At 39.9% G+C, this 13,701-nt stretch overlaps 1 protein-coding gene across 2 annotated transcripts; it reads right to left on the reverse strand.

Annotated features, from left to right (window-relative positions):
* Positions 1-138: 138 nt before the first annotated feature.
* On the reverse strand, positions 139-7,474 carry ALG10 (ALG10 alpha-1,2-glucosyltransferase). 2 transcript variants are annotated; one of them, XM_072954257.1, is made up of 4 exons: positions 7,117-7,474; positions 5,645-5,842; positions 5,046-5,135; positions 3,887-3,969 (listed from the first exon to the last, which is right to left on the reverse strand). In XM_072954257.1, the coding sequence occupies exons 1-3, from the start codon at positions 7,468-7,470 to the stop codon at positions 5,094-5,096; spliced, it is 594 nt and encodes a 197-aa protein (XP_072810358.1). In that variant the 5' UTR covers positions 7,471-7,474; the 3' UTR covers positions 3,887-3,969; positions 5,046-5,093. The 2 variants fall into 2 exon arrangements, with proteins under 2 accessions (XP_072810357.1, XP_072810358.1); XM_072954256.1 differs by lacking the exon at positions 5,046-5,135 and having other exon boundaries at positions 139-3,969; positions 7,117-7,472.
* Between the last annotated feature and the right edge of the window lie 6,227 nt (positions 7,475-13,701).

The raw sequence follows: 13,701 nt of genomic DNA on the forward strand, positions 1-13,701 counted from the left end.
TAAATAAAAACTGAGGCTCTCTTTTCTTCTCCACACCTGGTCTTCAGACAATTATACAGAAAAAAAGTTGTCAAGCCCAGTGGTGGTTAAACTCAAACTAGAAGTACACTGCAGTAAGCTATTTATTTATTAGAAATATACGGCATTAAGCTATTTTTATTAGATACTTTATGACAGGCTAAGCACATTCCAGAAATAACTTTAAGAGGAGGAGGAAGAGGTCAGACAGCTAACACCATTTCTCTTGCCAAAAGGACATGCTATGCTTAAACCCAGGAATGAGTGTATTTCCAAAATAAATTAAATATATAGATGTATAGAAAAGATTTATAGGTATCCGCTAAAAGAAAATACAAACAATTGTGAAGAAACAGTATATCAGAACCTTACTAATGCCATCTAACACTTTATATGTATACAATACTCTACATCTACAACAGTAATACTCTGTATCTATACAATTTCATATAAGGTAGAAAAATTTCAGAAAGATGTATTATTGGGCCTAAAAAATGTATGGACCAAATATTTTTATCATATTCTTTAGAATAATCCCACTTACAGGGTTTAAGAACAATAATTGTAAGGGCTCACAGGCTCCCCAGCCTGTAAACACTTTTTTTTTTTTTTTTTGACAAAGAATTACCTTGTAATCAAGAAGCTCAGTCAAGTCTAATATCAAAAATATCTATTTGGTAACTCCTGAAAAATGTTCAAAACACACATAACTTCAGGATGTTTCTAAAAGCAACACTGTACAGCACCTTTTAATTCACAGAATTCCAAAAGATCCCTTTAAAGACAGGGACTCCACCCTTCAAACTTAACAGGAACAATGATTCCCTCAGTCCACGGGGTGGGACAGCCTCCTCGTTCTTGCTAGACTCGGTCAGAGAGAAAAAGTTTTCATCCCAAAAATATGCCTAAAAATAAAAGCCTTGCACCAAGAGTATCAGATAAGAAAGTTGTTTTTCCTAACTTACACATTTTGGGGAGAATTTTGACTTCCTGGAACTCCTGTCTCCCATTATAAAATCATAATTTGTCTGAGCGTGCTTTCTTGTCTTATTTAAAAAGTTTAGGTAGAAATATCCATCGTAGTCACTGTTATTATTAAAAAATCAATCAATCTGCTTTCTGAGCACTAAATAGAGCACAACTTGGCCCCACATAGTTTATACAATAAAAGATTTTGTATTTATTACTCAAGACTACACTTGTAATTTTCACCTGCACACAATTTTATATTTGCAAATGGAGAGTGTTTTCCAAATCCACTCATTGTGTAAAACCCAAAGAAAGCATAATTCAACACTGAAGACAGTTCACACAGTGATTAAAAAGTTTACCAACATAAAACTGGATTAAAAGATAAATTCTACTCACAGTTCTAAGTTTACATGTCAAAGTTAACATATCCAAATAATACTTTGCTGTAATAGGATGAAAACGCAAAGAATGTACTCAAAACAGCAGACACGGAATCCAAAACCGACCCCCCCCAAACCCCTAACCTAGAAAATAAGACTAGATCAAATAATTTCTAAACTTCCCTTAAATTCGAACTATTTTTGGATCATGGAATCAAGTATCAGTTATTTTTAGTTTTGCAACTATGTGACCTTGGAAGTCACTTGTTTTTAACCTCTCAGAAAAGATACAATTTTATTTAAAATATCTCAGCAAAGAAACTCTTTCCTACACATTTTATGAGTTTTATCATAAAAATCTACTTTGGTAACTCTGGTGGGTTGAAAAGTGCCCCCCAAAAGACAGGTATACTCGGAATCTGAACATATGACCTCATATGGCAAAGAGAGTCTTTGCAGATATTATTAAGTTAAAGCTCTGGACACGCGGTCATCCTGGATCAGGGTGGGCCCTAAATCCAAAGACACTGTCCTTGTAAGAGAAGGAAGACAGAGAGGAAGGCATGTGAAGACAGAGGCAGGGACGGGGGTGACGCACCTGTAAACCGAGGACCACCAAGCATTTCCGACACCGGAAGGCAGGAGAGCACGGGATGGGTTACCTTTCAGAGCCTCCAGGAGTCACTAACACTGCTGACATCTTAATTTTAGACTTCTGGCCTCCAGAACGGTGACAGACATTTTTTTAAGCCACCAAATACGTGGTAATCTGTAATGGCCATGGCAGCCATAGGAAACTAATACAGTGATGTATTTCAGGAAGCAAATCCCCTTTAAAAAGTGTTATCATCAACACAACTTATCTTTGGCTATCATATTTTCACATTAGGAACAGTGAGAGGACTTCCATCATTCCTAGATTTTTAACAAAAATCAGCAACTTGATTTCTAGATAAACACAGAAGAGCCTCTAATTTTATAACATGCACTATCTATGTGAGTCTGTTTTGCCTTACACTTAAAATTATATTCATTAAAATATTAAACAACTTTTCAGTCAAGACTACTATCTCATCATCTGTAAATATTTTTCAAAGGCTTTGCTACTTCTTTTGGAAGAGAATGAGTAAGTTCCAGCACCACAAAGCACACCCAGGTTTCTTAAATTTGGTGTAAAAAGCTTCCAAGCTTTTTGAGTGGCCAAGAGTATCAAAGAAATACCATGAGATAGCTGCAAATAATTTTATTTTCCCATCATTTTTCAGGCTTATGGAGCATGTCTTAAAACTTTTCTGTTTTTTATCACTTCACTGCCTTAGATTTTATATATATATGCATATATATATATATATACACACACACATATATATGTGTATATACATATATTTAAAATGTTTGATATTTAAAACATTAAAAAAAGTCTTATGATCTGAGGCTCACCATGGTGCCCAAAAGAAATTCCAAAATTTCTACTTACTCAATTTTCATTATGAAAATAGTCTAAATAATAAGTCTATTTCTGGAGCTCCAGATAACCCTGCTATTACCACATGAACCTCTGAGTGTCCGGACTGTTTGGCCACTGAAAAGTCTTGTGCAGGAAGATGTAAAAAGTCAGGAAATTGACGACTGCATAGCAGCCCAGCTCACAGACAAGCCTGGATGTGGGCGGCAGGGGTATGTTAAGTCTATAAATGACATAAGGTAAAATGAAGTAACGAAATTCTAGCAATTTCTGAGGTACTGTAACAGCAAATAAGCACACAAAAAACATTAAATTCCAGAAAATGGGCTTTGACTTCAGTGAGTCCGCTATGCTCCAACCAGCAAATATGTAGAGTGGAACTAACAAATATCTCACAATTTCGTGTCTTTGGAAAACTCTCTTCCACACGTAGAAGGTGTAATGTCTGTTGTCTGCTAGCAAGTACTTATGAGCATAAGTAAATCTCCAAACTAAAAATATGGAGACTAAAGTCACTGCAAAAAACTGAAGTTTCCGTTTCCACACCAAGCAGAGAAAAGCCCTGATCTTGCTAAGAGACAAGAGGTGAGGAAAGGAAAAAAAGAGAGTAAAAGAGCAAAAGTAGAACAGCTGGGGAAAGTGCAGACAGGCTTCATGGCTGCTCCTGTCGCCAATCACCACCCCGCCGTTGACGGCCACAAAGGCGCAGAAGAGCAGCGCGAGGAGGCCGTAGGGCCAGGTCAGGAGCAAGAGCGCACTCAGGTTCTTAAACGACATGGAGTACGCCAGCAGAAAGCGAAGGATTTTCCTGAATTCTGAAAACGGTCCTCTAACAGGGGGGAGCCTCTCTTCCTTCTTCTTCTGCAGCTCAGTTTTCCAGGCTTCTGTTAACTTCTGTGCGATGACATTTCCAGCGCAGAAGACAGCCCAGATGATGTTTGTTTGACGAAACATGAAGCCACAAAATCCAAGCAAGGCTGAAGTTTTATGATTTCCATAAAGACACATCAAGTAGGCAAAAAGAGTGAAAAACATGGATCCTGCTTCTGTATAATAAAGGAAGTTAAAAAAATAGAGCGTGGGAAATATTGCTAACGTTACTGTGGACAAGATTCTCTGGACACTTGAGGCGGCCTACGAGGAAGAGAAAACACAGTTCACAATAAACAGGCTACTTCTGCTCAGCTAGAGAAGACATTTACTACATAAAAAAAAAGGCCTGAATCTTACTTACTTAAATAAAATTATTCAATATTAATCTAATTTCTGACATTGCAGAAACACAGTATGTATTTATGAGAGCACTTTCTGATACTTTTTAGCTCGGAAGCCAATAAAACATTGCACGTCTCTGTCAAAGCTTCTACGGCCTAAAATACTTGGAGTCGTTCAACAAGTAGTTAAGGAGTGACACTGTTCACGACACTGAACGCAATTCTACGGGGAACACGGGCGTGAATGGGACACAGTGTGGGTGGTTCCATTTCGGTGAGCTTACGTCCTAGTGCCGTCCATAAGCATTCACTGGGCCACCACCACCAATTTCTTTTAAAGATATTCCTTCAAAACTGCACCAGAGAGAACATACGTATGCATATAGCATTTATACCACCATACCCAGTGATCTTACTAGTCCGTGATGAAATTACAGAGATCTTCCTGAAAATAGTGGGCCCAGTCTAAAGTTAAGTATCTTCTTTTGCCCTGACAGATTACTTCAGAGTTTGAAAGTATTCTTATGCCCTTGAATTCCACCTCCCACTTACTCTAAATCACCAAGCCAGATCACGCAGTTCCCTTAATTAAAATCAAGAGCTGTCCATCACCTACCAGATAAAGGCCAAAAAACCTTCTATAACATAAATATATTCATGACCTCTCCCCTACGACTTCTGTATTTTATAATCTTATGATTTCAGATAGCAATTCCCTGCATCCTGTTGCTCAACGCCTTTCTGCTACTGGTCATGCTATTTCTCCTGCTGGCAGTCATTCCAATTCTAGCCCTATGTGTTGATTCAGCTCAGGTGCCATCTTCTCTGAGAAGCCTCACCCAGTGCCACCCACACCTCTCCCTCCCAGTTAGGCTGCAACAAGTGCTCCTCTGCTCCTTCTCTGTATCCTTATAACCTTTCACATTTATCCCCCTCTCGTAACTTACACCATTGAAATCACCTAAGTTAAAAATAATTATTATAATTAACACTTACTGAGTCTTTACTATTATATCAGGCAGTATTCTGAGCACCTTCCATTGATTAAGCTCCTTTACTCTTCAGAAGAGTCCTATGATGTAGACTCTGTATTTTTCCCATTTAACAGACAAAAACATAGAGTCACTAAGGGGTAAACTGCCCAAAGTTCCACAATTAGTAAATGGATAGAATTCAAACCCAGGTAATTCATCTCCAGGGTCTGTATTCTTAAACCACATAAAAATTCTTCAGGTAAAGTCTGTTTCCCCTAACGAAGATAAAAGTTTTATAAGAAAGAGATTGCCCTACTTACACGTCTGTAGTCCCAGTGCTTAGCACACGAAATAAGCTCAGTAAATAGTTACTGAACTGGTTTAATTCATAAAAATTTACTTTAAAGATTTTATAAGTAAATATAAGTTATTCAAGTATTTTAGAAATTCAAGTATTTTAGAAATATCTTCTAAAATGGGGGTAGGGGACTTGCTTCATCTTTACAAAAGGTACACAAATACTAAGGATTGAATACATTTTTCATCAATTTCATAAAACCAATTCATCGTAACTGTCGATGACTGTACATAAGCTTACAGTAAATTATTCTGAACACAAACCTTGTGTCTGGGTTGCACCTTGCGAAGAAGCAAATATAATAAATAGAAGTTGCCAACACTGAAGAGAAGATTTACAAATCTGAGCATTCCAATGGAGCAGACAACATGTTCTGACCATCCAAAGATCCAACTGGCAGGTTTGACCACTCCGACTGACAGCAGGTATAAGCCAGGTAATGTAGTAATCATGGGGTCCCACTTAAAAATAAAAGGCCGATAATGAAGCAAGAGCAAGAGGTAATACCAGTAAGACAGACATAAAGATACTGAGCGCAAACACATCTTTACCAACGATCAGGCATTTGGGGAAGGTATCCTACGACAAATCAAATACCTCCTCTAAAGAAAAGTGTTGCTTATGTTTTGCACCTGTACTCGCTCTGTGACTCTTAAGGTATCAGCAACCAGTAGGCAACAACCTGAACTCAGTTTCTATTTTCCAAGACACACTCTTTAGAAGGCCTGTAGTTTTGGTGATTAAATTGCAAATGCTCCAGTTTTAGAAAGGCTGGAAACATCCACTGGAACTCTGACGGGCTTAGAGATCAAAGTGTTTGAAGGGATTAAACCACAGGCTCCATGACTGCTACCATGTACTGAGCCCGGAACTGTGCTAAACCCTCTGAATTCAATCCTGCAACAAGCCCTAAAGTACTTAGCCTTTTACTGTCACTTTCAGATAAGAGTAACCCGAAACTCAGAAAATATCCAAGCCACATGACTAGCACATTACAGCGCCAAGATTTAAAAGCAGGTTTAACTACAGATTTTGTATTTCGAACCACTACTCTATAATACCCTTTACCAGAAGGGACGGATAATATGTTTATTTTTGTACCTGTACCTCTATATCTACGTAGCAAAATATATATTCAAACATCCTGGCACTTCACTAGTTGCCAGTTAATCCGGTTAACAGACGGTCGCTAAAAACACCAAGGACGGAATTAATGTAACATATCACTTCTCAGAGGCTGTGGATTCCCTCCTGCCCCTCCTACCCAATTCCTAAAATCCACAGTGAGGTGCCTGACAGGTGAGCTAAACCGAAGTTTTCCTGTATTTCCTGGGAGTAATCTAATGTCTCTTAACCCCTGAACTGGCAAAGAAAAACTAGGCTATCCGTTGCCAACAAGAGGGGCAGTAACTCAGTTCCCCATCAGTTAATCTCCCAGAGCATTTCTTCCTAGAGACAGATCTACTGTTTACTCATTTATTTAGCAGATATTTCACAGATCTCAGAGACAGGAACAGAGATAAAGAACCCAGTTTCTTTCCTGTTTCAAGAGGCAGGAGCTAAGGATAAAGGTGGGAGAAACCAGCGCCGGGGCCGGGGCCGCCCTCTCTAGCGTGTCCTGGGCGGGACAGGCTGGAGGCCCCACCTGCGAGCGGGAGAAACGGCCCCGACAGTGGCGCTGGGCCGGGGCCGCCCTCTCTAGCGTATCCAGGGCGGGACAGGCTGGAGGCCCCACCTGCGAGAGGGAGAAACGGCCCTCACAGTAGCGCTGCGCCTGCGGCAGGTGGAAGATCTCGTCCATGTAGGGCTCTCGCAGCGCCCGGCTGAAAGCCGAGAAGAGGAGGCAGGACACTAAAAAGGTACAGCTCAGGGCGGCCGAGAAGTAGTAACCCTCCAGCTGCGCCATTTCTGGCCCCCTGGCCAAGAACCCAGTCCTGGAAAACGTGCGCGGGAGGCTCAAGTCCGGAGAGTCGCGCTTGACACTCGGGATCGAAATGGGCGCGCAAGGCGGGACTGGCCCGAGGGGCCCGAGCAGAGCCGGAAGGCAAAGGATGCTGGGAGAGCGCGGACCCCGAGCTTCCGGGAGCATCGGGTCGCTGTTTCCCAAGGGATGAGTTTAGGTAACGGATTGGGCTATTGCCCTGTCAATCACGTTGCGCAGGGCGCGCTGAGTGGTCGGAACAGCCGGGAGGGGCCGACCTCGTCTGCGGACGCTGGAGTGGCGCAGCTTGATGCTTCGAAACGAAAGCAGCTGCTTATCCTGAAGGTTTCCGTAGGGTTTTTTTTTTTTTTTTCCCCTCTGATGATCCCATCCCTTACCTATAGGTGGCGGCGTTTCCCCATGTTTGCAATCCCCAAGCTCTTAAAAAAGTGCGCATTTTCCTGCCCAGGTTATTTCTATTTTCACTTAAGTGATCTGAATCACTAAAACATTCGGTTCCAAGGCATTTGATTTCCTCAGCTTTGGAGGGTGGGAGAGCGACCGTTGGTTGCGGAGCAAAGATTTAGACTTTCACATTAAAACTTGAAGGTCCAGAGGGGCCCTTTACTGCTGAATGAACTTTGCTAAGGAATTTTTAGGTTTAAAGAGAACTTCAAATGACGCCACTCTCAAAGAGGATTTTTAAAAAATCAGTATTCTTAGTGCACTCTGGTAGATAGATTGCAATACTCTATGGGAATTGGGGAAAGCGATTATTTTAGAAATTGGGGTATTTTAGTTAAGGAAGGCTTCTCTGTACCTTAAGTTTGATTGTTGTTAGCATCTCTTGCGGCATTTTTTTCCCCACTAAATAATGAGCATGACCATCTTAATGGGTGGCACTATGTATCGTTTATATTTTTAGTCCCCCAAATAGCTTTCACATATTAGATACTTAAATTTGAAGGCTTTTATAGCCTGCGTTGACCTCACACAATTCCAGTATAGTATCGGGAGTTGGAAGCTGGAGGTGAAAGTATTTGAAGAGTGCTGCAGATAAATTATGTCTTGTAATTTTACCTTGTGCATAGCTGGCAGTGTTTTGTAGCAAAGTGATCTCTTGGGTAACCTCAGTCATGTTGTCTTTGGTAGGAATACATCAAGGGTTTGTTTAGAGCCACAAACCTCAGGGTTTTCAGTTCAGCTCTTTCTCTGGGTCAAAGCTAATTCACACTCTCCAATTTAAGCAACTTTCCCAAATTAAACTGAGTGGTTCCCTAATACCTCTCTGCCATTTTCTTATTAATAAGAGGGGCACAAGTGACGTGCTAAGACCGTATATAAACCACTGGAATAAAAGCGTGTCAGGATCCTACTTTGATGTGATGCGTAGTTTTGCTTTCCCTGTACTCTCTCGTTTTATCATTTAGTCCATGCTGTACTTAATCTATCTGAGATCATGTTCAGATGAACTAGTCTTCAACAGGTTGATATGATCTGCAAATATCTGACCCCAGACCCCATGACTTGCTCAACCATGATACACATTCTGTAGCAGCAGGAAAATACCTTTTTACTTTTCCCTTCTGAGTTCTCACCTAGGGCATCTATCATGAAACACAGATTAAGAAGTAAAAAGCATACAAGCTTCTATAATCTAAGTTTTATGTGCTACGGGAGCCTTCATAAGGAATAAAGACCTGAAGGAATTCTTAAACCTGAGGGGTTTTCTGTTAGACTTGATGGAGAGCAGGAAGTCATGGGTGGGACAAAGGATATGAAGTGAGTGCAATAAACTGAAGGAAACTTAGCAAGGCCTGTTTATTCAGATTTCTGTGTCCCTTTGTCTTTAGAAATCAGGAGGCATCTTTCTTCTGGGTATAGAAAGGTCACCTCTCACGTAAGGGTTTTGTGACCTATTTCAGGGGAAGGTAAGAATGTCCTCCCTATGTTTTGTGACCTGCTTAATTGGAAGATCAGACAGTCCTTACCACACATGCTATTTCTCAAATTCCTCACTCTTGAAATATTCAATGTGCCAAGGCGCCATATTTTGCACTAGCATGTCCTGAACCCCTGTCTGTACTCTGCAGGCTACTGACCTTCCCTAGAAATAGTGGGCATTTTTTTTTAAGGCAAAGCATTTTTGGACAAGGCCAGACATTTCTCTCCATAATAATTACCACCAAGATCTTACATTAAACATCTGACCCCTATACATATCCCACACATTCCTTTAAGATAACTGGGAAATTTCAAGGAAATATGGAGTTAAAACCCCATATTCTAAAGAACTAGGGATCTTCACTAATAGTCTACTTGCCTTCATTTTACAGAAGAAGCTGAAGTTAAAGTGACTTATCTGAAATTGCATAGGAAGTTAGTGGCAGAGCCATGAGTAGAAATTAGAACTTCAGACTGAGTCATAAAATAACACCATAGGCTTATGGTTTAAAATAATCTTCAATTTATACTGAATTGAATGTTTTATTAGTGCCACTAACCTTTTATTTACATTCTGTTCCTTTGTATTTCCATTCACCAAGTCAAAAATACAGCTTTCTTTTTTTTTTTTTAAGTGTCCATGGTGTGGGCTAATTGCATCAAAATCTGCTGGGGAGCTTTGTAAAAAACTAGATTCCAGGGCACTATCTCACATAACTGAATAATAATTTTCAGACAATAATCATCAGTGGAAAACATACTACCTAAGAATGCTAAGAAGCACTAAGAGGTCATCATAAAATACTCCAGTAGTTTGTTGGTAAATTACTTTTACTACCTACAAAATTAATGAAATTGTTACCACTTGTCCACTTTGGGATTATGACATCTTTGATAGCCTATAAATACTTTTCCAAGGTCTGTCACTAGATCAAGACCTAACATTAACATAGCCACCTCTGGGGATTTTAATGAAGTTACATTTTATTAGAGCCATGTTTTTCTGTTGTTGTTGGGGGGTGCAATTAGATTTACTTATTTGTTTATTCTTAGAGGAGGTACTGGGGATTGAACCCAGGACCTCCTGCATGCTAAGCATGCACTCTACCACTTGAGCTATACCCTCCTCACTTATTAGAACCATGTTTTAAAACTAGATCACCATTAATATTCCCCTTATGTTCTCTATTTTCTATAGGTCCTTATTTTGTGAAAAAGAGTCATCATTAAGATGGGAAATCCCATTATCAGCTCCTCAGTTGAATTTTTTTTTTATTTTGTGCTGTCTCTTGAATTATGATACAACAAGTTATGGCAAAAGAGCATTTTCTTTTGGAGTTCTAAGACTGGGCGGTATGTGCAAGAAATAAATCTTTGTTGACTTAAGCTTAATAGGTTTTGCATTTATTACTGCCATTAAAACTTGGCCCATCTCGAACTGACATAATACTGTATATAATTAACTCTGTGTGAAACACTCATTCCATAACAGTGAGTTTCCCCAAAAGTTGGAATTGTGATAACTGAGAAATTTGTCAGAGTACTATCACTTTGAAGCGGTAGTCCAAGTAACATTCTTCCTCTTTTTGAGCTCTTTCATTTTCTACTGAACCAAAATACTGTCCACTTGATAGTCACGGTGATGGTTTACTCAGTTTTAGGTGCCAACCAGTTCTAGCTGTAGCAGGATACTGCACCTTGGGCAAAAATCGTAGATGACAACCTCTAAAATGCAATTAGCCTTGAGGTCAATCTCAACATTCCAATAAAAAAATTAACATTAATAAATTAATCAACCAATTAACTAAAAAGAAAACACACAAAATTTTGGTACAAAAGTGTTAGCCAATACTTTAGCTCTTTCCTGAAATATCTTGGAGATACGATGTAGGATGACCAGTCATCCTGGTTTACTGGAGACTTCCCAGTTTTAGCCTTGCAAGTTGTGGGAAATCCCTTAGTCTCTGTCAAACAGGGATGGATGGTCATCTGGAAAGTCACACCATACACCCTAAACCAAAACTCCCTGAATATCCCTTATAATACTGGTTCTTAAAGTGTGGTCTCTGAACCGGCAACGTTAGCATCACCTGGGAACCTGTTAGAAATGCAAATTGTTAAGCGCTGTCTTAGACTTACTGAAACAGAAACTCTGGGGGTGGAGCCAAGCAATCTGCATTTTGGTATTTATTTAATAATCAATTTATGATTCTCTTGAATTCCAACTTGAACCTGATGCACATTAAAGTTAGAGAACGCTGCATTTCTCAACATTGTCCTTGCTTTTCTGGCCACCCATCCTATTCTGTCCCCTCTCTAGGATCTTTTCTTCTTTTTTTTTTTTTTGTTTTTTTTTTTTTTGTTTTTTTCATTTTCTTTCTCATGGAGAGAATTTTGGCTTCTCCAGTTCTTCATCTGCATGCTTTCCCTATGAAAAATCACTGTTTAGTTCCAAGCAACATAGAGACTCCTTACTCCTCATCTGAAAACAAAATGAGTAGCTGGAACAATGGTCCTACCCTTATTGCTACCAGTTAAGTGAGAAACATTCCAAGGAAAAGAAACTTCATGAAGACCTTTGCCCTTAAATTATGCAAAATTTAAGAGCGTCATGAATTGATTATTAAATGAGTTGGGCTAGTATGTCAATGAAATTGTAGTACCATTAGATCAACCAAAGTGAAAAGTTATTTAGAAAGAAAGACATTCACTTAATCTATAATTTTACCTTTTTAATAAGCACAGTAATGTGGTCTTATTAATTTTAACATTTCAGAGTTTGGACAGAGATTTGTGACCCAATTATTATTACTGAAGATATGCTTGTCCAAATTAGTGTGAAATGTTGAAAGAGGGTCTCAGGTTGCTTGCTGGTTTCACAGCGGAGCCAGAAGGCGTGAGGGCACCCTCAGGCTGACCATTCGATGCCCTGCACCAAATTGAAAGTTTGGCATACATTTAAAGTATTATTCTTTAATTATCTGCATGATATTGATTTAGTGAGAACAGAATAACCTGAATTTCCATTAATAAAATTTAAATACAGAAACTTTCATTTAGATTTTATTTTTTAGTAAGGTGAGATATTTTGTGTTTTATGCTGCTTTTCTGAAAGAGACAACAAACTATATTAAAGGATTTATAATTATTTAAAACGCTAAAATGAAGTACTACATTGTTATTGCTGTCTCAAAATTTTACTTTCTGTAACTATCAAATTTTGATAACTGATAATGAAAACTGTGCAAACATTTGAGGTACGTCTGTGTCATTAAGGAAATGGTTTTTCAAAGACTTCTTTCCACTAGAGGGTGCTGACAACTTCAGCCAAATCAGGACCAATGTTTAACCTTTCCTAAGCTATTTCCAGGAATGTTTTAGTCCTGTTTATTGATTGGCACCCAAATATAAGCCTAACAAGACTGTCACTCAGGATGGATGAATTTGTAGTTTCAAAAGTCTTTGTTTCCAGTACTAATTCATTGCTGTTATTTTTTGTATTGATGACGCCTACAGTAATCATATCATCATGCAAGAAATATTGGGGGCAGGCGAGAGACTGGGCCTGCGGGGGTGCACGTGCGTGGAGGTTGACTGGCCACCACTGGGGGACGAACATAAAGACATTGCACACTTTCCTGGACCCTTTAATGAAGTGATGTGAAAGCCTTTGTCCTCCGGGGAAGGTGAGATGTTTGCATTCTATGACCTAGGCAAAGTCCCACTGACTCTGGAGAAAGTAAAAGCTTTCTGCTGCTGAGGGAGGGGCCCAGCATCCTGCACTAATTCAAAGCAGAGGTCTGTTGCTACCAGGAGAGACAGAGACTCTCCCTTGCTCTGGAGCCACAAATGCAAAGCAGAGTTTGATCACCATAGAACGGAGTAACAGGAACAATGTGAAAGCCGACCTCTGAGGCCTCGTAATACAGGGCCCTCTTCACACAGAAGATGGGCCACGAACACTGAGCCCACCTGCTTGCTTCCCGCTTGAGACTGGCACTGAGTGACAAGGCAGTTCACTGCTGCAGTGTGGCTAAGGCCCTGGGACAGAAGCCTTTGAAGTGCAGGCTTGCAAGGACGGCTGCAAGTTGAGGGCGGAGCAGGAATATTGGGAGAAAACCTTTGGCACCCATGGTTCGATGCTCAGCACAAGGCAAAAACAGACTTCTATTAGAGTTTGAAGCTCATAGCGTACCTTTACGTGTGTGTGTGTGTTTGTGTGTGTGTCTTGATTAAATAACCTGAACACACGTTTCCATAGAGTCTACACCGGGGAGTGTAGTAGCTATTTCCTAAGTCTCTGTATTTTCTAGTTTAAATATTGAAAAAGGGTTTTCCAAAGTGGTTGTGCTGAGACAGGAAGGGGACAGGGCACAGCCACTCAAGGAAGGCCACAGCAATTCACATCAGAACGGTGAGGGATTCAACCCCCAGGAGGCCTGGAGGCTCAGGATA

Source organism: Vicugna pacos, chromosome 34 (genome assembly GCF_048564905.1).
Source record: "Vicugna pacos chromosome 34, VicPac4, whole genome shotgun sequence".
NCBI classification, from domain to species: domain Eukaryota; kingdom Metazoa; phylum Chordata; class Mammalia; order Artiodactyla; family Camelidae; genus Vicugna; species Vicugna pacos.